At 50.6% G+C, this 25,846-nt stretch overlaps 1 protein-coding gene across 1 annotated transcript; it reads right to left on the bottom strand.

Annotated features, from left to right (window-relative positions):
* Positions 1 to 953: 953 nt before the first annotated feature.
* Positions 954 to 24,409, bottom strand: NLGN3 (neuroligin 3). Its single transcript, XM_077146475.1, has 7 exons — positions 24,299 to 24,409; positions 21,073 to 21,725; positions 16,275 to 16,334; positions 14,373 to 14,522; positions 7,689 to 7,874; positions 4,734 to 5,523; positions 954 to 3,121 (listed from the first exon to the last, which is right to left on the bottom strand). Exons 2-7 carry the CDS (start codon positions 21,524 to 21,526, stop codon positions 2,278 to 2,280), a joined length of 2,484 nt encoding a protein of 827 aa, XP_077002590.1. The 5' UTR covers positions 21,527 to 21,725; positions 24,299 to 24,409; the 3' UTR covers positions 954 to 2,277.
* Between the last annotated feature and the right edge of the window lie 1,437 nt (positions 24,410 to 25,846).

Consider the following 25,846-nt stretch of genomic DNA (forward strand, 5'->3'; position numbering starts at 1 on the left):
CCAAGCTCCTCCATCACCATATTTCTATGATATGCCAGTATCCATACTAGTTTTAGAAAGCAGAAAGGAAAGAAGGAAGAAATGGAGGGAGGAAGGAATAAAGGAAGAAAACCAGTTCTGTACTATAGACTCCTTTGACTTGTGATTCACCTTGATGCCCTCCCATCCCCCACTCCCACCCCACCCCCCGTTTTTTTTTTCATTAAAAAAATTTTTAGGCATATTTGTGTCAAGTCAATCACTGTCCATCTCTCTTGTACCCATGTACAATATTAGTATATCAGTTCTACTTTTGGTCTTTGTGCATACTACCTGTCTTTGTGCTCTCTGAGTATCACCCTGATTGTGATGGTTCATTTCCTTCATTTTGTCAGGGTCACTTTGAAGAATTCTATTCCTGGTTTCTGAGGTGTCAGCAACCCCGCCCAACTGCCATACTCGATGAGCAGACTCCCAGTTCAGTTCTTCCAATCAGTGCAAATAATATGAAAGACCACAAAAGCTAACCCAGTGGGGCCCCACTGAACCCATCCCCTAGGATTGACAGGGAGCCACGGATTACAATCCTGGAGAGATATCACTCCTAGGGCCCCAATGCCTTTTCCAATTCTAATTTACAGACCGGGGAACAAACATCTCTGGGGAAGGAGAATGCTTCTGCTCTCTCAGTCACCCAAGGACAGGGATTCCACGTGTCTGATGCTGTACTGGATTCAGATACAAGACAGAATTTCAGTATGTTAGAGGTCAGACATCCTCCCAGCCCCTAGTCCAGGATGGGGACAGAGAGTGGTGGTGATGGCGGTGGTAGAAGCAGAGGCAGCAGTGGCAGCAGCAGAGGAGGAAGGAAGTATAATGTTTGCCACTTCATAAGGAGGCTTGAGATGTTGAGAGAAGGCTTCAGCAGCAGGAACCCAGAGCGATAGGGAATGGGGGGTGCACGGGGCGGGGAGGTGGAGATAGAGACCTGTTTAAGATTGAAGAGTCCTTGGTACAGGGGGCCAGCACAGTGAAGCCCAGACTTGTTTCAGCTTAGAGGTAGAGGAGGCAGAGGGAGCACATGTAATTCCTAGCCCACGGAGGCACTCTTCTTGGAGGTCTGTTAGGCAAGGCCTGTCTGTGCAAGTGAGGCAGCTTGGGAGTGCTAACTGGATTTTTTATTTTTTTATCAAGACACTGTGTTTAAAATTTTTTACAAAGGACAAACTCCATGGGTTTCCGTTAGTGTTTTAAGAATTTTTCTTTAAAAAAGAAAAAAGCCAACAACAATGACAACAAGAACAGCAACAACAACAACAACAACAACAACAAAAATACCGCCTTTTTGAAAGAGAAATGACAGACACAAAAGAGACTCCGTAAAGAAAATGGGGTGAATTTCTGATAGCATTACCCCAAGGTCAGAGGCAGAGCCCACATTAGACCCCGGGGCCCAATAATGACATGGCCTCCACAGAAACTGTTCACCAAATCTAGGGTCCCCTGGTCTAGCTAGGCCAATGCTGCTGGCTTGGGGGGAAGCAGGTCACCCCGTAGTCTCTGCAGCCCTCCAATGAGACACAGAGATGGCTGGAGATCTCTCTCCTATGGCCCTCCAACCCCATTCATCATTAGCCCCTTCCTCCTTCCACCCCATGGTTTCTTTCTTGGGGGTCCCACTCCTTGGTCTGATGGTGTGAACACTGGGGCTTCCAGAGCCAGAGTGACCTGGGCCTGGAGTGTCCTCCCTTCCAGAGCCTCTTTGCACTCATGGGTTGGAGAGGCATTTGTTCCAAAATAATAATAATAATTAAAAAAAATCAACAAAAAAGAGACCCAGAAAAAAGACCAAGTCTGGGGGAGGAAGAGCTGCTCTGCTCTTTAAAGCTCCCAAGTCTGGAGTTGGTTGGTGGTGCAGTTCCAAGAGAGGCCGAAGGCGAGCACCAAGAGGGCATTCAGCTGTGGCGTTTAGGCCCCCAGGAGTGTCTGTGGTCAGGCTCAGGGAGCTGGCTTCAGTTGCTGTTCCACAGGTCCTCACTTTACTAAGAACTCGCTTGCATTCCCAATTGAAGGGACTGTTCGGGTTTACGTCAGTATTTGTGTCTTTGTACATGCGGGTGCATGTCCACATCTGTCTGCTTGTGCGGGTGGGTCCGCTTTGTAGGGTGTGGGTGCGCGCATATACAAATGTGTCTGTGTGTGTCTGTGCGTGTGTGTGTGCGCGCTGATGTGTGGTGCGCATGTCTGTGGATCTGGGAGGGAGTAAATCGGGTTGATGGGCTGTGCTCCAGGCTGGAGCTATACCCGGGTGGTGGAGTGTGAGTGGGGCAGCCCAGTACTGTTGAAACCTGCGGCGAACGTGTTATAGGGGTGCAATGTCTGCAGCCCTACCAGGGAGTTGGGAATCATCGTGATGGTGTTGGGGGTCATGAGCGGGATGTCGTCGGGGGAGCGCCGCAAGGTCAGGGTGTAGTCGGGCAGCGCAGTGAGGCGGAGTGTGTCATGGGGGGGTCCTGCTTCACACTCATGGTGGGCGGGGCCCAGCTGTAGCGCTGCCAGCTCCTCCTCAGGAGCAGCTCCCAATTCAGGGGCCCCAGCACCTCTCTGAGGACTGGGCTGCCGCAGGGGCTCCTGGCGCCGTTTGTCCTTACGGTAGTAGAGGGCAGCGAAGGCCAGAACATTAAGGAACAGGAGAGAGGCCCCTACAGCAATGGTGACACTTAATTCAGTGGAGTAGTCACGAGGGTTCTCCACCAGGAGTGGCCCTGCATCCTGGTCCCCATTCCAGGACCCTTGGGCATTCTCGTTGCTGTAGGCAGGTGAGATGGCTGGCCGCTTGGTGCTCCAGGTCTTGCCATTGGGTCGGCGGGTAATGTGGGAGCTGTGGGTGGTATCCGGGGGCGGCACTTTGGTGGTTGTGGACGTATAGTGGAACATGTCATGCAGGTTGTATAGGTGGGGCACCAGGTGTTTCCAAAACGCCACCTTAGTGGCCCGGTAATGGTCGCGGACCCTTGGTTTCAGCCCGATGTGAAGGTAGAGCTGGTCTCGGGGATTGTATTTTGACCAGGCCACTTCCTCAAAGCGGTTGGCCTTGGTGTGAATGAACTTGGTGTCCTGGGGGACCGGCTTGTTGGGATCCCTGAAATACCACATGGAAATGTGGGGTCACCACTCTACCTCAATGAAAAAAAGGCCCAGTATTTTTCCTCTCACACCCACCCTTAAACCTCATGCCCAGTTCAAAACGTCCCACCATTTCCATCTTTCTCAGGGTTCCTCCCTCTGTCCATATCCCTCTTCTTCCCCAGGGCTTGAATTCCTATGCCCCATGGCATCATGGAAATTGTCTCGTTCTCTGAGATCATTCTGTATGTGTTTTCCTGAGCATCTATCAATCTTTTCAGCTGCCTAGTTGCCCCAAGGGCCTTTGGAAAGGCTCTTTCTGAAAGTACTTTATCCCCACTTCAAATGGTCTCTGACCATCTAACTTTGAATCCCATAGTTCTCCCAGTACCTCTCCCTCCTACTCAGTCATAATGCTAACCAAGTTCTGAGACTCGGCAACATTTTTGAAGGAAGGTAAACATCAGGAAAGACTTGAGGGAGGGAGGGAGGGGAGCAGAAACAGTTACTAAGCAAGAGTTGGGGGCTCGATAAATCCCAGAGTGACTTGAACAGTGAATAAAAAAGTATTTGCAAAGTCTCCTTGGGGGAATGGTGAGAAAGGGGGAAAATTCAACTTCCCCAAGTGGAGAAGTCTTGATATTCTCACAAGCAGTGGGGACAACCAAAGCAATAGGCTAAGGCCCCAATCTTGGGGTTTGTTCATATGAAACTTAACCCCACAAAGGATAGGCTAAGCCTACTTAAAATTAGGTCGAGTCACCCCCAAGAGAACCTCTTCTGTTGCTCAGATGTGGCCTCTCTCTCTCAACCAACATGACAAGCAAACTCACTGCCCTCCCCCTGTCTACATGCGACATGACTCCCAGGGGTGTGGACCTTCCTGGCAACACGGAACAGAAATCCTAGAATGAGCTGGGACTCAGCACCAAGGGGTTGAGAAAACCTTCTTGACTGAAAGGTTGAAGAGAGAAATAGGACAAAATAAAATGTCAACGGCTGAGAGATTCCAAAGTCGAGAGGTTATCCTGGAGGTTATTCTTATGCATTAAATAGGCATCACCTGTTTAGCTAAGGTGTGCTGGAGAGGCTGGAGGGAACTGCCTGAAAATGTAGAGCTGCGCTCCAGTAGCCATGTTTCTTGAAGATGATTGTATAATGATACAGCTTTCACAATGTGACTGTGTGATTGTGAAAACCTTGTGTCGATGCTCCTTTTATCTAACTTATTGACAGATGAGTAAAACATATGGATTAAAAATAAGAAAATAATAGGGGGAACAAATGTTAAAATAAATTTAGTAGATTGAAATGCTAGTGATCAATGAAAGGGAGGGGTAAGGGGTATGGTATGTATGAATTTTTTTCTGTTTTCTTTTTCTGAATTGATGCAAATGTTCTAAGAAATGATCATGGTCATGAATATACAACTATGTGATGATATCGTGAGTTATTGATTATATAACAAGAACGGAATGATCATATGGTAAGAATGTTTGTGTTTGTATGTGGTAATGTATCATAAATAAAAAGAAGTTTAAAAAAAAGAGTTGGGGGCTGAGGTTTGCAGAGAGGAGCAGAGAGCATGCTGGGGATCCAAAAGAAGAAGAAGGCCAATATTTCCTTACCCAGTCTTGGCGAAATTGGTCCAGTAGGTCATGACGACAGCACTGAGCATGACGTCATTCTTGGAGAAGTTGCAGGGGAAGAGGTCGGTGGGGCCTACCATAGGGACACCAAAAACGTAGGGTACTTCATCCCCATGAGCTGCATCGGACCAAGCAGGCTTCATGAGGCTCTGGCAGTGATGATAGAAGGCGTAGAAGTAGGTAGGTGAGCCATAACGGGCATGCAGATCAGCTGTCACCACTGAGGGCTCCACCCACTGGTGGTCAGTGAAGAGTGCCACCAGTGTTTTGCGACGGGTCTCGGGGTTGTCACGGTCTGCCCAGTCTGTGTACATGAACTTGATGGTCTCCCGTAGGGTGTCCTTACCCTCTGGATAGCCGTACAGATTGTCCACAAAGTTGGAGACCGAATAGTCAAAGTCAGTGCCAGAGACACCATCTTCAGGGTCCACCACCCCTTCCACAAACTTGAGACCCTCACCCTGGTTGACACCTAGCATGATGTCATAGTTGAGGAACTCGCCCTGTTCCATGAGGATCTCAGGGTCATCAGGAATGACATCACCATCAATCACAGGGCCAAAGGCCACATGGTAGCGGGCTGGCTGGATGTCCTGCTCTACCAGCTCCTTGGCACTCTTTTGCCGAAGACAGTCCACCATATCCACTGTGTCTAGCACATTACAGCCCACCTTGTCTGCCAGCAGGCTGGTGTACTTCACAGGCTGGTAGTTCACAGCCCAGCTAGACAGAGCAGAACCACTTTGGATGATGGCCCTTTGGAAAAGCCCTATGGAAGACAAGCAGGACCACGTCAGATCTGTCACATCACCCATAGACCTCACTTGCCTGTCCCTGAGGAACACATAAAACACTCCTTGTTCCTTTGTTCCTGAGGCTGCCCTGTGGTTTGAATGGGCTAAGAGGGAGAAAGGACTCTTTAGGCTAGGGGTGATGGGTTGGGACCAGAGTAGAGGTTTCTGTGTCCCTTCCTGGACTGGTCCCCTGCTTGGTTCTTCCTTTACTTCCCCTGTCTTAGTGCTGGGATTGGTAATGTGGGGGTTAAGGACATGCCAAGGAGAATTAACCCCTTGGATCCCAGACATCAGCTTCCTTATGCTCCCTCTCTTTATCTCTCATTGTCTTCCCCTCTTGCTTCCTGCCCAGCTGGGCCCAGCTCTGTGCCAGCGCACCACCAGGGAGCTGGCGCTTACACCACAAAGGAGTCTTTTTCCTGAGAGATGAGAAATGCAGGCAGGAGAGAGCCTCATATTCTGGGAGTGTGGTGAAGGACCCCTAGGGCATAGGCCTTGGGGCCTGAAAGTTGCCAAGAACAGTCTCTACAGCCCTCTCAGTCTGTAGTCTCCATAAGATGAGAGATTCCTTTTACTGAAGCTACTGATGCCTCAGGTCAAGATTTCCTTCTAGCTGAGAGGGAGAGAGCCAGTCCCCCAAACTCAAAATGGGGATGACTCTGCCCTTCTTAGGAAAAAGCAGGGTACAGTTCTCACCCTGGTTTCACTATTCTCAAGAGAGAATTTGGCCCTCAGACACGTAATTCCATTCCTCTAAGAGAAAGGCAGTTTGCATGGGTGGAAAGAGAGGGAGAGAAATATAGATTACTGGTTCAGAGAGAGAGCATCGTTTCTCTAAAGATTATTCTCCATGAGTCAATTACAGAAAGACAGAGAGAACAAATCTTTAAAGAAGTCAGGCCTCCAGAGACACAAGCCCCCTCTGCAAGAGATTATAGCATTACTCCAGAAAAGTCCTTCTCCTCCCAGAGAAATAGTTCCCAGTCAGAGAAATTTTTGCTCTACTTTTCAGACACAGGAATGCTCCCAGCCAGTCATTTCACCCTCCTTTGTGAGAAAAACGAATTCCTCTTCCCACTACCGGCCCCGAGAAAACACACTCTCTCTCTCTTTAGAGATGCAGAGCCCACCTTAGTCTTGTGTCACCAGGGAAGTCCCTGGAGGGCAGAGACAGAATTGCTAGTTCAGAGAATGCGATTTTTCCTCTCTCAGAGACTGAACTTCTTCAAAGAGAGTCTTCTAGTGAAAATATCACAAACTGATGGGGTTGATTTTAATGAAAAAAGAAAATAAACAAACAAAAACCCTGTCCTCTCTCACGTATTTCATTACCTCAGAGATGGACACCTATTGCAGGAAGAGCTTTACTTTGTTGGAAGTTCTCCTTTGCCTCTCACAGACAGTATGCTCCCCGTAGTACAGAGATGGAGAGAACATTTCCTTCTAAGCATCAAAGGGCATATTGGGCCCCCTTGGAAAAGTCAATTGGCAGAAAGATCCATCGTAAGGAGAGGCTTTCCTGTAGGCTGAAAATGAGTGTCTCTCTTTTGATGAGCTACACAGGCCTGGAGGAGGTCTGGGGTATGAGAACTGACCACAGACCCTCAGCCAAAAGCCCACCTCACAGCTTAATCATTTTCACTTCAGACCCACTTCCTCCCTCAAGGACACTTCCCCTTTTGTACAGACTTGTTCTTCAGAGAGAAAGGCAGAGAATGAGTGTTGCTTTCCCCTAAGAACTGATTTTTACCCTATACCCTAAAGTAACGTGTCTTTCATAAACTGAAAGATTTCCCCTGCCCAAAATGAATAATCATCCCTTCAGAGATAGGCCTCTTAATCCCAGTTTCCAGATAAGACTCCCGTGCCAGGGGTGGGTGGAGGGACCTTGCTTTCTCAGAATGTAAACGAGATCCTCTCCTTCTTTCTCTTGCATCAAGAAAATTACTTCTTCCTGCAGAGAAGCATTTCCCTTCCACTTCCTCCAAAAGGGATCCTGAGCTGAAAGGAGAGGATAGGCTGGTCTTTCTGGGTGCTCCTGGGGCACAGGGCTAGGTCTTTCGGAGCCTGGAAGACCTGAGGCTTAGGGGTGGGCAGCCAGCACTTTTCTAGTTCATCTTTGGTCCCAAGAGCTACTCACCCTCAGAGTGATGTGACAGCGTGAGGAGGCTGACACAGGATGCACCAATGCCTGAGCCAAAGACAGTAATACGGCGGGGGTCTCCACCGAAGAAGGCAATGTTCTCACTCACCCAGCGGAGGGCCTGGATTTGGTCAAGGAGCCCATAGTTTCCCTTGGCAGCTTGATCGCCAGTGCTCAGGAAACCTGTATTCAACAAAGTCCATGAGGACAGTGAAGGCAGAGGTTTGGAGGATTTAGGTTATGGTGGGAGGTAGGAGTCTGAGGGAGTAAGGACAAAGGCAGAGCATGTAGTGTAGCCCTTTCCACCTACTTAACATAAACCAATTGCACCTTTCTACAAGGTCCATCATCCTCAGTGTAGGAAGGGTCAACTGCCCACTGCCCCTCATAATCCATTGCCCAGTTTGGGAAGAAAGGTCTCCAGATCATTTGAAATGGAGGCCGCCAGTTAGGAGACTTAAACGGGAGGACCTGAAAATGGCCAGCTCTCAGCATCCTCTGTCCTGATGTCGTAGGTGGGAACACTACCCTAGTACCTGACAAGATATGGAAAGGGCAGGCACCTTGGTGTCAGAGTCCTGGGCTGGAAATGTGGCCCTAATCAGTTATTAGTTATGTAGCCTTGGGCGAGAAATTTAAACTCTCTGGGCCATCATTTCCTCCTCTGTAAAACGGGAATAAAAATACCTCATAGGGTGTAATTAACAGCACTGAATTCAGTGTGTGCTTGTGGTTGAAAAGGGGAGGTTTAGGGTCATGTGTGTTACTAGAAGGAAAGCTAGAGGATAAAACATGGGACTGTATAATACAGTGAACCCTGTGGTGGACGATGACTGTGGTTAATAGAACAAATAAAAGAAATGTTCTTTCATGAACTAGAACAAGTGTATGTCACTATTACAAGCTGTTAACAATGGGGTGGTATATGGGGGAAAGGCACCTAATGCAAACTATGGACAATAAGTTAACAGTAACATTTTAATATTCTTTCATCAAGGGTCAATAATGGTGGGGGGAGATAAGGGGTATGGGGTTTTCTTTTCAGAGTAATGAAAATGTTCTCAAATTGATTGTGGTGATGAATGCACAACTCCGTGATTATACTGCGAACCACCAATTGTACATTTCAGATGGTGTGTATGGTGTGTGGCTATATCTCAATAAAACTGCTTTGAAAAATACCTCGGGGGTTGTTAACAAGGATAAAATGAACATGAGTATATACAACATGCTCAGCACAGGGTAGATTCACAGTTACTTCTCTTTTCCCTTCCTTCTCTCTCTCTAAAGGAAGTGACATTCCTCAAAGGCGATCATCCCTAAGCAATCTTGCACTTCCTATTCAAGTTAGTCTTGAACTTGTTTCTCCACTTGTTTCCAGGGCCTCGGACGGCCTCCTTCCCCTCATTCTCACTGCAGGTCCTCATTTCCCTTCCTCCCAAACCTAATGAATCAGAAATTCTGGAGGCGGGGCCCAGCAAGCTGTGTTTGTAATAAGCCCTTCAGATGATCCCGAGGCCGGCTGAACTTGGAAAACCTCTGGGTTAGGCCATTTTTTGGTCTGATGGAGAAACGGGGAAGTCAATGCAGTGTGTTTCCACAGAAACAGGTCTTCCCGCCCACCCACTGGGATTTGCTGCTGAGGAGACATGTCACCATGGAGACTACCTTCCCACCCACCTGCTGGGATTTGCTGCTGTGGAGATTTGTTGCCATGGAGACTACCTTCCCACCCACCTGCTGGCTATCCCACAAAGATGTCCTATATTTCCCCCAACCTTGCCTCCATTTTAGCCTGATCTTGCTGCCTTAGTTCCACTCTCTTCCCTTATCCTTTTGTTCCTTGAAAGGCCCTCACTTCTGTCCTGGGCTTTCGGGTGGGTTCTTTCCAGGTAAGTAATTGTAACGTTCCTACACACTGGAAACACATCCCTGGATCAGTATTCCTTGCCTCCACAGTTTAAAGCTCATTTGTAGCACCTGAAATCAACTTTCCGTGAGGCTGTGTTTGCAAAGGCGCCCCAGGCTCAAAGAAAGCTCTCCGGAAGTCTATGGGCAGAAAGTGAATTCAAGTAGTCCTAAGTAGGCACAAGACCTCATCACTGTCTTTCTCAAGTCCTTCTGTATCTAGCTTCTGCAAAAGAGTTCATTTCATCCTCTTCACGTGTGTTATTAATTTACCTTTGGTACAATTAAGTATGTAAAGTACTTAGTCATTCCGCTCAGGACTTAGTCATGAAGCCCTCTTCAACCCCAGGTTCCAGATGAGAAAGTGAGAGGGAATTAAAGAAAGCTTGAATGGGGATGAACGGAGGAGCCCTTGTTCTCTCGACAAGGAAACCAGTTTCTCCTTTGCCTGATCCATTCACAAACTGAAGTTGCTCCTGTAAGTCTTAGAAACTATGCTGATAGAGATCCAACCCATCTGTCCAAGCCCTGAGACCCTCCATGATGTGCTTCTCTTAGTCTGACTGTCCTCTCTCCCTACTCCCTCCTTCCCCCAGATTCTCTTTTCCTTTATTCTCATTTAGGCAGTAGCAGACTTGGCGTCAGCCTCTGCCAAGGCATCATTCAGTCAAATGTGTCAAATATGTCTGCCCTCATCAACAGGGAGAGCCTGCATTTGGATATAGTAAAATAGAATTCTCCAAAATGTACTGATATACTGGGTTAGGAATGAAGGCCTGAGAGGTCTGGGTGGAAGATTGGACTATTGCTGCCTGCTGCCTTGATTCCTATGAACCTTGAGATGAAGGACACTGAAGCACACGGGTGACGACATGTCAACCATTGGAAGAGTCCTGCTTGAAGCACTCTATCCAACAGGCTCAGGTAGATGATACTGCAAACATAACCAATCAAAAGCATGCGAAACCTGGCAGTCTTGGAGACTAGTCACTCTCTACTACTCTCCCCAGTAACTGCCATGCACAGAAATGACACAAGGATGGGGGCTGAAATACCAGACTTCGTAAACTGACAGTATATATCAAAGTCAGTCTCTTGCAACCCAAGTTTTTATGGCGGTACATGGTAAACTGCTTGTCAACAAAAGACAGGGGGTCTGGCAGATTGTATCAAAATTAGGTATTTGTTACACTCAAGGCCAAACGTTTATCTGGTTTTCAGTTTGCCTGAAGGGTACTGGAGCAAGGATGTAGGATTAAATTCTGGGACCCAGAATAAAACTTGGCGAGCCCCTACTTCCTCAGTCTGGGATTATCCACATCCTATATCCTACCTTTTGTTGGCCCCAAGCCCAGTGGGAACGTCTCAAATAATAGCTACCCTTCTGCTTTGGAGGGATGAGTGGGTTAGCCTGTGACATTCTCAACATATGAATCCCCTGATATGTCTAAAGATGCGCCTTAGAGTGAACCATCTGTTTGGGGTCAGTGTTCGGAGAAGCTGACAGAAGGAAAGGTAAATTAATGCATGTACCTGGGGTCCGCAACTGGTCACCTATTCTTAGATGCTTTGGGATATGAAACAACAAAAGTCTTCAGCTACACAGCACAACCTGCAAGTATCAGGGACAAACCCATATTCTCTATCTAGTGCCAAGAACCAAAAACATCTGGGATGTGTCCACCATGTAATCAGTGGCTTATAGATCATATTTGTGTTTCAGAATAGCACCTGAAGGGTAGCTGGAAAGAGTTGGAGAACTCTGGACCAAATCCCAGTTTATGATTCCATCTGAGGTTTGAGTAACGTTATTTTGAACATTAACTGCTTAACCCCAAAGAATTATATACCTGCTTCCCAGACATGCTGTTCTGGTTATCCTAAAAAGAGGTGCTTGTAAAGTGAGGGCCTGTCACCTGAGTTTCATGAAGAAGCATCAGGGAGGTCCCTGAGATTGTTTCTCTAAGCTTTCATGTGCACGTACATTTTTCGGCCTTCGTCAGAATCTCAAAGGGTCCATGACCCTGAAACAGGTTTAGAACTTCTGATCTAGAAGCACAACGATTACTAGAGCAATTAAAGAGTTGTGAAGGGATCAGCTAATCAGGATATCTTAAGGAGTGCTCACCAGCAACAGCTTTCTGTGCAGCCCACAGCTCCCAACTCAGCCTTCAAATCCCATGAGTCTCCCTCCTGGCTTCTCTCTGCCTCCTTCCCATGTCGCTCTCTTCCTCTCTTTTTCTCCCCCCTCCTTTTCTTCTCTTCCTTACGTTCTCCTCTCCCTTCTCCTTCATCCCAAGCTGGTCTATAATATGGAACTGAGGCATCTTTTTAATATTTTCTGTACTCAATAAACTTTATAGGATGGAGCTTTATGTTTGTCACTTTAAAAAGGCAGCTAAAAATGTTCTAAAAATGATCATGGTGATGAATATACTACTATGTGATGATATTGTGAGCCATTGATTGTACACCATGTATGGAATGCTTATATGTTAAGAATGTTCGTGTTTGTATGTTGTTTTCGTTTGTCAATTAAAAAATTAAAAAAAAAATTTTTAATGAAAAAAAGGCAGCTAATTTAAACATTTTCCAGTACTCATTAAGAACAGAAAGTCACTAACGTACTTTTGGCCTTCAACGACTGCATGTGTGTGTCTGTATAATCTGTGTGTGACTATGTTGTATATTAATTACTCTTGAAGGAACTGCACAGCCCAAGTGTTTGCGCTTAAAGCCACCTTCATGATGCCAACTTTAGTGTCACAGACTCAGACCCCACTTTCTCAATCAGAGAGAACAACTTACAAGAGCCTTCCCATGATGTCTAAGGCAGCTCAGAAAGACAGGGAAGCAGCAGCAGAACCATGAGATCCCAAATCCACCAGACGGTTGAGAGAGACCAGAGACCACTGCTTTTAGGGCATATTGTTTCTCAAGTCTGAAACCCAACAAGGTGCCTTCCCATCCCACATATTATAAAAGGTAAGTCAAGAAGAGACTGCCATTCTGCACAGTCAGACGCACTCAGAAGTGAAATGCAGCCCCATGGCCTTGGCGATTGGAAGTGGCAAAGTGATATACTCAACAGCAAACTAAAATAAGTTTCTGTCAGCCAGTTGGTCATGGAGTAAGTCACACCTAACTGGCGGTTCAGTACTCTGGCCTAGAGACTTGTCAAACAGCTAGCCTAGCCCCTCACTGGAATGCTGAGGACACAAACCCTCTGGGCAAGAAGTTGGCTTCTTCATGCCACTACAGAGATATGGGGCTGTACACGTCCTCTGAGGCATCTGAGGTGAGCATCTGAAAGGGAGCAAGGCCCTGAGGGCTTGCTTGGCCTCTCTGAGGCATCTGTTTACCTCAAGACCTTGGACACTGATAGGCATCAGCAGACACCAAGGAAGGTACAGGGTGGGTGGGGGTCAGTGTAATTCTCCGAAACAAGCGTGGGGATGACAGAGTATGTGTAGGTAAGGGCGTGTGGGTATGCACGAGGACGCCTTTGGGAGATAAGGTGGTATGTGTGGGAATATGTGGGGTTGAGTGTGTGGAGGGGGTAGAAGGAATGTGTGTGTACATACACATGGGGTATGGAAGTGTGAATGAGTGTAGTTAAGGGTGGGGGGTGTGTTGATGGAGGGGGATGGCAGGTGTGGATATATGGATGCATATAGAGTTGAGAAGCAGGATGGGGGAATACGTATGTGTATATATTGAGTGTATATGGTGGGGTATATATGGGAAGAGAGAGAGAGAGAGAGAGAGAGAGAGAGAGAGTGTGTGTGTGTGTGTGTGTGTGTGTGTGTGTGTGGTATCAGTGTATGTGTGGGCCTGGGAGGTGTGGACATGCAGGGATGAGTATATATGGTGTAGGGTAGGTCTATGTGGTTTGCAACTACATGGGGAAGGTTAGGGAGACATGCATGTATATGTATAGTATGTGGGTGTGTGGAGTGGATGCAGAAGTGGTGCTGTATAGGGGAATGTGTGTATATATATGCATGGTAGCAGACGGTGGAAGGGACAATGACCTACATGTAAGGTGTATATGTGTTTGTGTGGATGTGCAGAATTTGTGTGTGGATGTGCAGGGTGCGAGTCTTGGTGTAGGGCATATATATTGGGGTAGTGGAAAGTGTAAGTACACATAAGTATAGTATGCAGGGGTAAGTGGGAATGTGTGTGTATATGGGAAGGGTGAGAAAAATCTGTATATATGTGGGGTATGGGTGTTTAGGGATACACACTCCATACCTGGATACATGTGCATGGCGGGGGAGACTGTGTGGAGTGTATATGAACTGGTGAGGGAATGTGTATATATGGATGGGGGTCTTTAGATGTGCATGTGCAGTTTATACGTTTCAAGATATGTGTGAGTGCTTGTGGAGGTGGGTGAGAGAAAGAATTGTATACATAGGGGTGGATGTGTGCGGGGTGTGGGTATGTGGATATGCTGCAGTCTGGAAGATGATTTATGTGTGGGTAGGGATGAGGACAGAACACTAGAAAAACGAATGGACCCTACAAAACTCAGCTAAGTCAAGGAAATACAAAACTGGGGCAGAGACAAGGTATGAGAAGTGAATGTCCAATGGCTTCAAAACATTCCAAGAAAGTACCTGAGGATATGGGGAAGGTCCTAGTACTTTTGACTATAGTAATCAGCGCCAGCTAGAGAACCAAGATTGCCTGCTTAACTCCCCAGCATTCTTTTCTTCCCCCTTGAGAACCCCGCCTTCCTTCCAGGCACCTGGCTGAGAAACATACCTAGCACCCCAACCCGATAGTTGAGGGTGATGACGATGACGTTGCCGTAACTAGCGAGGATACTGCCATCAATCATGTTGCCTGTCCCTTCCATATATGATCCTCCGTGAATGTAGACCATGACGGGCTTAGCACCACTGTCCCGGATGTCTGCAAGGAGAAGGGGTGAGACACAGGCTGGGTGGGATGCCCTTCTACCCCACCCCCACCCCCACCGTCCCTGTGCAGGGTGGGGGAGGGAAGTGTGGGCAGCAAAGCTATCCCAGGTGCCAGGACACCAACGCCATCCTTGAGGGCAGGACTCACAGGGCTGCTCAGTCTGGGGCTCAAATACCGGCCAGAGCCAGAGCCAGTGATGTTTTTAAAGACTCTGGTTTCAAGTGCCTCCTAGCTGAGAGCAAATGGACAGGCCTGGTCCTAGGCAGACAGCGAGGCCTAGGTGGGCCACAGCTGGACCTTGTGGGTGGGAGCAGCTGGAAGAGGAAGGGCTGGTCCCTTAGCTAGATCAAGTGAGTCCCTGCCCTGGGCACCCAGGAGTCCTGGGACCTGACATGGCTTTAGAGAGCAGGGGCTGGGGAGTCCTGAAACCCCCAAGACTAGACCAGTTACATGGAAATATGACCATTGGCAGCAGCTGGCCCCCCACTGCAGACAGAGACAAGAGGGGTGGGAATAAGGGGTGGATGGGGAGAGAACAAGGAAGGATATGGGGAAAGGGGAGTGAATGGCAGAGATGGGGGGGACCTCGAGGACATGGTTTCTCAGCCATGTGCCCATTTTACCCCATTCTCCCTGGGTGCCAGGCAGACTTAACTGGAAACACTAGGGACGGGGAAAAGGAAAAGGGCAGAACTAAGAACGAGGGAGCCTGCCCCCCCGCCCCAGCCAGTCATCAAGATGAAGACGGAGCCTCCCAGAGCCATTCAACAAGGGACCATTGATGTGGCTGCTCCCAAACCCAGATTAACACGGCATCAGGGCTGGAAAGTCAAGAGAAGGCTCTAGGCTTGACCACCTCTGCCTGTAGCCTCTCCATTTGTGAGCTGGACCAACACTGCCACATCTGTTCCACCCTACCAGTCACCAGTGGGCCCACCTGAGCTGTCTGACCTCTCCAATGGCAGGGGGGCAGTGCCAGGGCATGGAGGTAAAAGGAAATGCTCTCTGCTGAGAAGCGCAAACACAACCTGTTTCCTCAAGGAGGAAGGTTGGTCTGATGACTACCCAAGAATCATACCATCTACTGACCGGGCTGTGGTGCCCTGGCTTCAAACTGGCATTTAGCCTGTAGTCTTTCTGGCCCTGGCCCGAACTTTATAGCAGCCCCTGGCCCTGAGATCAGCTCTCCCTTTCTGGGAGCAGGCTGGGGATGTTCTAGGTGGTGCTATTTTCCAGCCCCACCCTACTCTGCCTCTTGGTCATCACTGACTCACTGCTCAGTTCAACATCCTGCTGGGCCCCTCTCCCAGGAGCCAGTCTCCCCATGAAATGCAGATGTCTCCTCAATGAAACACAGGCATCTCCCCACCAGCCAGTTGCGTTCGAGCCTCTCCTCACCCTTCCCCGGCCCGGCCTTCTCATCACTCTCCCTGCTAATCAGTAGGGGCAGGTGCCCGCAAGCCATAAAAGATAGGGAAGGAAACTGTCACCAGCAGTGACCATTCCTACGGTAGAACTGAAGACAGGGGTGGGGAACCCGGGCCCAGCCAACCGTGTCCATCACCCACGAACTCCCAGTGGCCAGCCAACCAGGCCAAAGATGGATGAACAGATCAACGGCCTTGTACAGGAACAAAAACACACCAACGGACGGACAGACAGACAGACGGGGCTTCTCCCCATCGAGAGGGGGAGGGGCTCTGTGCCATGCACCAGCCGCCGCGCCCTGCAGCCCCCAAATACCTTCATCTTCATCCCCGTCATTATCCGCTAAGTCCTCGCCCTGTTTCTTAGCGCCGGATCCTGGGGACCAGACACGGGGAGACACAACAGCACAGAACAGAGAACAAAACAGAGAGAGAATTCAAAAACAGCATGACTGCAGCGTGGCCCAGCAAGCCAGCTCTGGGCCTGGGCCCAGGACAGGCAGGAGGGATGGCAAGAACTGAGGGAATGGGTGGGCTGAGACCTTCGTCAGGATGATGGTGTGGCAGGCCCCTGCTGTGCTGACCTCCCTGCACCTTCCTGCCCCTCCTCTCTGTCCCCAATGGCCCATCTCGACCAACAATGTTGACAAACCCTAGGCCTTTCCAGTGAGGAAGGAGGTAGAAGGAGGTGGGCCAGTACGTAGCACTGGAGACCCACTCAAAGAGAGGATTTATTCTGGTGGAAGGGGCTGTGAGTATGTACACACAGGCAGGGTGAGCTGGAGAGTGGGGGGGGGGGGGGGGCACTGAGACTGAGACATGGCCCTGCCAGCATGCGTGGTTATCGACATGAGGTATCAGGGCAGAGATATGCCCTAGCCCTGAATTCACTACACAGGCCAAGTGGGCAGGCTCCAGCTGGCCCTCAGCTGACCCGGATTCCCACAGAACATGGAAGACGCAGCAGCTTTCCCTCTGGTCCTGCTCTGGTTAATGGCAAATGGGGTGTCTGTCCTCACGGACCAGGCCTGAGAGCAGCCAGTATTGCTCTGAGATATAGAGAGAGCCCGGGGATGGGGGTGGGGGTTGGGGAGGGAAAGAAGAAAGGGGAAAAGGAGAAAGGGGCAACAAGAGAGAGAAAGAAAGAGATAGGAATAATGGGAAAAGCTCCTACCACGTACTGAATCTTTACCAAGTGCCAGATGCTCTACTTAGACCACAGTGCTTGATTTGCTCCTCATACCCCAGGGAGGTAGGTGCTATCCTTATTCCTGTTTCACCCATGGGAAAACTGAGGTTCAGAGAGGTAAAGTGACTTGCTCAAGACCCCACAGCTAGGAAGTGCTAGAGGTAGGATTCAAACCCAGGTCTGCTTGACTCCAAGCCCATGGTCTTTCCACTGCACCATGCCACCTCTCTGGAACAGAGGAAGGGGAAGGGAAGGAGCTAAGAAAGGAAGTAGAGCATGTTCGGAAGGGGAGGGGAGGGGAGAGGAGCAGAGCAAAGAAGAGACTAAAAGAGAGAAGAGAGGCATTTAGGACCTGGGGGTAAAACTGGCACCAATCTTCCTTTCTGTTCTAAGGAGACTAGAAGTGCACCTTGGAGTGAGAATGGCTGTGGAGAAATAGGCCTGGAGGCTGCTCAGTGTGTGTGGAAAGGGTAATTGTGGCCAGCACCCCAGGGCTTATCCTCTCAGGTCTATGACACCAGATACCTTCAGCCCGGAGGCAGCAGATAGCCCTTCTTTCTCAGCAAGTTTGCACTCTGGTGACAGACTTTCCTTAGGGTTATACATCAAAACAGGGCCCCTTCCCCTCCTACTTACTACACAACAGCTTTTCAACTGGGGCAAGAGCCCAGCCCTAAGGGTAGAAACCACCTTCAGCCTCCTGAACGCCCGCAATCTTCAAAAGCTCAACACCTGCCAACACTGCCCTCAGAAGCCCTGCGGGGATGGAGCACCATCACCCATATGTGGACGGCCCTCCAAACAGAAAGGAATCACCCCATTCCCAAACATGAATTCCTGCCCACATGACAGAGGTGGGGTGGGGGAGAGGTGGGGCAGGCCTTCTGCTGGAATTCTCTGCTTCCCATCAGCCCTAACTTAGATGAGGTGCCCCTTGTGCCTCCACTTTGGCAGGGGTCGGGGTGTGTGTGCAGTGTCCCTGGGTTGCAGCATTGTCTCGGTCTTCTTTGCTCCTTCGGCTTAGCACTTGCTGAGCAACCCCTTGCTGCCGTGCCTCTCACCCAGGTCAACTTGACCACCATCCCTAGACACTGAGCTACCAGTAGGAACCCAAGGAGGCTCAGCTCAAGATGGCCTCTGGGCATGGATGGGTCTCCCTCCTGGAGGCAAGACTGGGAACTCTGTTCCAAATGCCCATTAAGATCAAATAGGAATCTAATTTCAACAGCCAAATGACCAAAGGCCCTCGCCACACTGTCTGGAATCCCACCTCCCAGCTTGGCCTCTGGGGCTTAGGGAAACCAGCTGTGTTTTAATATTAGGCTGGGAGCATCTTCAGAGTAACCGGATAGAACTTTTCTAAATTTAGGAATAATCATTTCTAAATCTTCCCTCTAGCTCATATCCCTCCAATCCCAACAGCACCTAGCGCATGGCCTTGCCTGTAGTCAACAATCACGATTGGTAAATGTTTGTACTCGAACTGGGTGGGGGGCGGGGTGGGGTGCTGCCATCAGCTCTCTGGTCAAACTCTTGGGACTATACTGTACTGCTCTAGGCTCTTACTGGAGCCCCAGGGAGAGAATTCGTCCTAAGAAATAGCTAATGCTAATGTCACCCTTTCCCTTTCCCTCCTCCCCACAGGAGCAGATTGAAGAGACCCTCTTCCTGACTTCATTCCTAGGCTAAAGGATTGTTAAGGCCAGAATGGTCCCCTGTCACCTTCAGATGTGGAAACAGGGGTTCTTCAAGGAAAAAACTGGCTTAAGGTCTCATTGTGAGTTAATAGCAGAGCTGAAACTGAGTCAGCCTTTGGCAATCTCAGATCTGTACCTTTTCTGCCGTACCATGATGTTTCTTCGTTTGTTCAAAAAATATTTACTGACTGTCCCCTGTGCATGAGGTCGTGGACTGGGTGTGGGTATGTGGTGAAACACTACCCGGAGGGCAGCAGGTCACATTCAGTGCTTTCATGTGCAGCAGAATCGCTCAGGGCGCATATTCAACATGCAGAGTCTCAGGATGTGTCCCCAGAGATTCTTGTTCAGTAGGTCTTGGGAGCATCGTGTCCCAGGAATCCTGCCGACCTACTCAGAGAAACCCTGCCCTGGGATGATTAAAGAAAAAACAAACTCAAAGCCTGCCTCAGGGTGGTAGTGATCAGGGCTGTGGTTTTCCACCTGTTCCTCAGGCTGTCACTGTACCCAATTCTGCCCAGCCTATTTACATTTCACCATTTTTTGAGGTGAGGAGGTTGGAAATGGCCACATGGGAGTTCCCGCGTGTGCTACAGTGGAAAGAACACTGCCCCAGGGGTCCAGAGACCCAGGTTCTGGTCCCAGCTCTGCCACGGACCAGCAACATGGCATTGAGCCCCAGCAAGTCACTCCCCTGTGCCATTTCCTCATCTGTAAAATTGGATACTGATTCTTGCCTTAGACATTCTAGAGATGTGGGGAGGATTTTATGAGGCAAGTATAATAGTGCTTTGCGGAAAACAAAGTGGTATTCAGACACGAAGAACTATTAGCCCGGGGAGCACATTCCCTCTCAGCAAGAGGAGAGAATGAAAATTCAGGATCTTTTGCCTCCTTTAGAGTCCATAATTCCTAAAGACATCCCTCCCGCCAAAGCCCACCCCTGTCGCCTCCAAGTTCTGCCACCAGAGTAGCCTGGGTCTTTCAGATACTCTGAATCTCTGGCCACATAGATGGTGGCAGTAGTGGCAGGGGTTACTAAGCCTGTGTACATGCAAATGGTCTAAGCTTCAGGGCCAGAGAGTTGTGTCTAGACTTTCAACCTGGGGTAAAGCACGGAGGGATGATCTTATGGCTTCATTCACCAGAAAAAGGGTGGAGCCTCTGGCTCCATTTTGGCTGCCTAGAGTTTCTTCTGAGGTCTCACCGAAAGAGCTACACTGGCTCTATCCTTTGACACATGCTTTAGGGGTGAAATTTGGGTCTGGGAAGATTGGAAGAAATTGGGTTGCTGCTTCTGCTCTGAATCTGCCTCGGGCCACCAGATTCTCCCTGAGAAGCAGCCAGGGCCCTGGGATGAGGTGGAGCTTAGGCCTGCTCACCTTCCCCCTGAGCCTGGGCTACTTGAAGAAAGTCTGGGTCCTCAGGGGCAAGGGCAGGTGGGCAAGCAGCCCTCCCTCTCTCTCTCTCTCCCTCCCCGCCGGCTCGCTACCTACCTCCTTTCCTACAAATTTTCTTGTTGGGCTTTCTGGCGCATTCCTTGGAAATCCGCTTTACTGTAAAATGAATAAAAAACTAAAAAATAACAGGAGGCCTCTGCCCAGGGACATGCAACCCCCCCCCGCCACCTCCCCCCAGGCCCCAAGAGCTGCTCTGCAGGCGGGCACATGGCAGAGAGCCTGTCCCACCATCTCCTTGTTTCTGTCACTTACCTTAATGTGACCCCCGCGGGAGGAGGCATCAGCTAGTAAAAGAGGAGGCACCTAAGCGTTGCCCACCAGGCTTGCCCCCCTCCCCCACCTTCCCCCCTCCCCGCCCCCATCTCCCTTGGCCACACACAACTACCACCTTTCAAAGCAGGTGGAATGGCAACAGGGGGGCCTGGTGGAGCCAGCATCCTCCCGCGGGCAGCTGCCAGCCGTGACCCATACTCCCCCAGGGAACCCCTCCGATCCAGCACTCTGGCCCTAGACCCTTAAAGCTCTCAGGCCCTGGCCAGGCCCCTCTCGATAACCGTGTCACTCACACATGGGAGCTCGGACAATGCTGGGAGGGGGCAGGGGGAAGGAAGAACAGGGAAGGGGAAGGGGGAGGCCAAGCACAGTGATGGATAGAAGCATTTTCAGACAGACGGACAGCATGCTGCAGGGCACACCACTACATGCAAACCACAAACAACAGGGCAGGCGGGAGGCAGGGAGGGCCCAGTGCCTGGCCGCAGTGCTCACCATCCTCCGTGGGCACATAGACGTTCAGGTAGAGGCAGTCTTCGTTGGGCTCCTGGATGTAAGTGGCGACGATATCCAGGTTTGCCGTGAACCAGACGGGCAGCATGACTTCGGGTACAGCTGTGTGGATGTTCTGGGGGCACACTGGGGGAAAGTGTGTGGCGTTCCGGATGCCCGACCAGGATGGGGGCGGTTCGGGGGGCAGGAAACGTTTCTCGCCGATTGGGGGAGATGCGTAGGGCACCCCCAGGTATTGGTCCACAGGCCCCAGGATCTCACTGGGCAATGGCACCCGGGCGCCCCTTAGCTTCCCAAAGTGAGTATTGACTGTGGGCGCCGGAGCCTGGGTACTGGCCCTTAGCACCAAGCTGAACCACAGGGTGAGGCACAGGCTCCGGCCAACTGTGGGCTTGGGGCTCAGGGACAGCGAGGGCGGGCCAAGCCGCAGCCACATGTTCCGGGCAGGGGGACTGGCAGGAGAGGCAGACTCCAGGGTCACAGCACCAGCCCAATAGGCAGCCCCTTCATGGCCACACTGAGTTGAACCTCAAAACTGAGCTCTCAAAGACACCTACAGATGCCCAGCAACGTAGAGAACAGGTCGTCCAAGCACCACAGCTTCAGAAAGGGGATTCCCTCAGGGCCAGACAGGCCTGTGAAAAGAGGGAAGTAGGAGTCACCTGAGATGGTCTGGGAGGGCTACAGAGTGGGTCTTGGGAGCCCTGCTGGGCTTGGGCTAATCTACACTTAGGTGAGATGGAACGTGTCCCAGATTCCAAGGACCCACAGGTGATCTCCACATCCAGTCAGAACCCTTCTATGCTCCTGCCCACCACTGGAAGGTCCAAGGGGATTGACAGAGTGAACTTTTATTTTTTTTGGGGGGGGGGGGCATCACTACAAGCTGACAGTTCCCAACTTCAACTCCACAGTCAGTCAGCTGGAACCAGTGTAGCATGTGGTGGCAGGGGCTGGGGACAATTGGTAGTGGAGCCAGGGTCACTGGCATACTACATGAAACCTGAGCTGTCTAAAGATCCTGGGAAGGGGGAACCCCACCTAGGGACCTCCATGTCAGGAGAGGGGAGGATTCTTAACCTCACTCCAGGACTGAGGAATAAGAATTGGAGACAGCAGAGATGCAAAGGGAGCCATAGAGAGTATTCTCATCCTCAGGCAGGGCAGGATGACCATTCACCAGAGTCCTCAGATCCACCCTACCCCCACCCCTTCTGTATATTTCTCCTCAGCCCTCACTGCTCCTGAGTCCTTAAGCCTTGGTCCTTTCTGTGGGCTATCTCTAATTCACACGGAGTGCCAGAACCGAGACACACAGCCTTCTGCCCAGCATCCTGGGCATCACTGATGCTCAGCCAGTGTAAAACAAACAACAGAGTGTGGGAGACACACACACTCAGAGATTCACAGAAATAAACTCATAAAGACTCAAAAAGTGAGGGAGAGAGACCAAGCCAGGATTTCAGACACTGTGATAGTCACCCTCAGAGACATACATTCCAAACCCACAGAGATCTCATATAGTCCCACATTCTGAGACAGAGCGTCTCACAGAGCCAGAGACTCACAGAAAGATACATTCAGAGACACACACAGAGACTTACTGAAATATAATCACACACACCCACATAGGTAAATATCCAGAGACACATGCAGCATAATGGTGACACATAGGTAGAGACAGAAATAGCAACACATTCAGACACACAGGCTTTCTGACACATGGTTACACAGCCAACACATATACACGGGCATATACAAAGGCTCTTGCATGGACACATACACAGACACACACACACACACAGACAGTCACACACACACACAGACAGTCACACACTAACAAGCACCCCTATTTAGTGCCAGCTCTCCCCATACACCCCCCCCCCCAGGTTTCTCCCGCCTTTCAAGATTGCAGGGCTGCTCCTTTAAGAACTGGTTGAAGGGATGGGGGAGGGAGATTGGGAACGCCCGGCAATCGGCCACCACCAGTCGGGAATGAGAATGTGTGTGAGTGTGTGAGAGAGGAGAGGCAGAGAAAGAAGGAGGGAGGGTGGGCAAAGCAACTGAAGGAGTGGGAGCTCAGAGGAAATGGGGAGCAAAGTGGGGGGGGGGAGATCCCAGACACTGCCCAGAATGCACTCGGGTGAGGGGAGGAGGGGAAGGGGAAGGAAGGGGTAGGAGTAGGGAGGTGGGGCAGGAGGGAGTGGGTGTGTGTGCGTATGGGGCGGGGGTGGGGAGGTAGGGGGGTGGGGGGGAGTCTGCAGCTGAGTTCACACAATCCCCCCATTCACCATCTCCATGGCAACTAAGGGGCACAGACCGCTCATTCACACGGCTTCCCCGCCAGCAACAACCCCCCCATTAACCCCCTCGATGCCACCCCTCCCCACACATCCCATTAACCCTTTTGGGATGCCTCCGTCTCCGGTAACCCTTCGGCGCCAAATGCTGTACTCCTTTGAGTCAATTCCCTGCAGCCCCTCGTGAACACCCAGACAAACTGACCGACCCCCAAACGCCCTCTGTACCCTAGGACCCATATCCTGAATCCCCAGGGCCAAGATCTCCAACCTGGACCAACTTGCAATCTGGGGGAGGACAAGGGGAGGTGGCAGTGCCGGGTATGAGAATGGCATCTGGGGTACTTTTGGGGCTGAAGGGGTATTGGGTGAGGGGCATTGTGCAGGAATGGAATGGTACTGAGAGCTGCAGTACAGGGGGCTACGTGGGTTCTGAATGGTACTGGGGGACAGAGCTGCACCGGAATCGGGGGAGGATAGGATAAAGACCTGGGGTGGGGGGGCTGCAGAAAGTGGGGGAAGGAGCCTGGCCAGGAGATGCTATGATGAAAGGGGGATGGGGTTGCTCCACAGGGGAGGGGGAACGGACAATGTGAAATACAGCCAGGTTCAGGATTGGGGCTGGGGGCCATCAGTGGGGCTATTTTGATGAGCATGCGGGCCTGGCCGTGGAGATTGAGGGACCATGGGCAGTAAGATGATAGGGATGCCGGATTTAGGGAGGAGGTGGAGGAGAGGGAGAGAAGTGGGAGAAGATTGGGGGGTCAGGGGTGCCGATGGAGAACAAGGGGTTGGGAGGGATGGGGGGGCACTGACTGGGCAGTGGAGGAGCCCGGGATTGGGAAGGAACAGGATGGGAGCAAGGTCTGGGCAGCTAGAGGATGAGCGACCGGGGCAGGCGGCCTCACCTGTTCCCCGGGCTGTTGCGAGCGACCGAACCGGGCCGCGGACCACCCATATCGCCTCCAGGCCAAGGGCTCCGCACCCGAATCCCCGAGATCTGCTCTCCGGCAGCCTGGCTGCTGTGCCCGCGCACCAAGGGGGCGCGCTGCGCGTGCCCGGACAAGGGGGGGGGGGGTGCGGTCCCTGCCATTAACTCCTTTTGTGCCAGAGATGGCTGAAGTCCTGGGGCATGGCCCAGTTCCCCTCATGCTTAAGCGTGCTCACTTGCGCTGTCTCTGTCACTCTCTCTCACTCGTACATACACCCACACCTCAAATCACAGGCTATTGGAAAGGTGATCTTCCATGGCAGCCAGTCCAAACTTTACCCACAAAGCTTGAGACCATGGAACAAAGGGATAAACTGAGGCAATGCCTGCAGGAGCCCCCCACTCATACTCCACAAAGACAGCCTCCATCTCAACTCAGTGTCCCTCACCTCTCCTCAGCACCAGCATTATCCAAGCAGCAACCAGTGGGGCCACTTTGTCCTCATCCCAACCACTCTCCCAAAGGTCAATGCTGTGCCTTTGTGCTGCTTCTGCTGGGGCATGCTGGACTTAGACTGTCCTAGTATGCCAGTTGTTTGTTTCAGTCTCTCCCCTCCATATCCGGCTGTCTTTGTGTCCGGTATTTCTGTATGTAGTTCACCTGTCCAGTTTGTCTAGCATTCCCAAATCCATCTGAATGTGCCTTATCCCAGCCAAGTCTCTACTCCAGTGGCTCCTCAGAATGTTTGTCAGGGCAGACAAGTCAGAAGCAGGCTTTGGTCATTTTGCTGTGACTGCCAGGGAGCTCCATTCTTTGCTCACACACTCTTAAACTTGGTAACTCCCATATGAGCAAGGGCTTTGAGGAACTCAAAGAGGGATTTTGCTTTTTTATTTTTTATAACTTGGGTATGAACTGTGCTCTTGGTTTTACCAGCACACTCGACACTTCTCAGTGATACAGTCTAACCTTGGCAAGGATAGTATCCTTAAGTTGTCAAATCTTCCAGCCTCAGCTAGGCAGACCAGAAGACTCCATTAGGGTAAACCAGTTGGCCCTCCTGGATAGCCATGGATCTAAGGCCCCAAACCTGAAGTCAATGGGGCTGAGAATGGCCCTGTCATAGTTTCAAATGTGACTCTGGAGCAACGGTCTTAAGTTTTCCCTCCCATAAAATGGGATGAGCAAGTCATCCTGGGTAATTGCCAAAGTGGTTCGTGTCAAAATAAGCAGTTCCAGCAAAAGGACAGCAAGAGTAAAAGGTGCTTCCTTTCACTGGTCTTCCTTCCTCCTAGAACAAAACTATCCTTCCACCACCTATTCTATGGTGACACTTGCCAAGGGAGGGCAATTTTCCCTCCCAGAAATATGACTCTCAGGGAACTCCCCTGTTCTATGAAAAGGATGCAGCTTGGGGCACGATGGGGGCCACACAAGATGGTGTAAAAAGGAGGCAGTGTTGACATGTCATCTTCCCCTTTAGCTTGTGGCAGGCCTGGCACTTGGGGTTTATGGAAGAAGAAT

Source organism: Tamandua tetradactyla, chromosome X (assembly GCF_023851605.1).
Source record: "Tamandua tetradactyla isolate mTamTet1 chromosome X, mTamTet1.pri, whole genome shotgun sequence".
In the NCBI taxonomy this organism is placed as follows: domain Eukaryota; kingdom Metazoa; phylum Chordata; class Mammalia; order Pilosa; family Myrmecophagidae; genus Tamandua; species Tamandua tetradactyla.

What these genes read in the sequence shown, in the direction of transcription:
- NLGN3 (XM_077146475.1), bottom strand. Translation starts at nt 21,526, where the DNA reads ATGTGGCTGCGGCTTGGCCCGCCCTCGCTGTCCCTGAGCCCCAAGCCC. An exon ending in GCTGTCACATCACTCTGAGG is followed by an intron (nt 5,524 to 7,688) that starts GTGAGTAGCTCT and finishes TGTCTTCCATAG; the next exon opens with GGCTTTTCCAAAGGGCCATC. An exon ending in ACCAATTTCGCCAAGACTGG is followed by an intron (nt 3,122 to 4,733) that starts GTAAGGAAATAT and finishes GTGGTATTTCAG; the next exon opens with GGATCCCAACAAGCCGGTCC.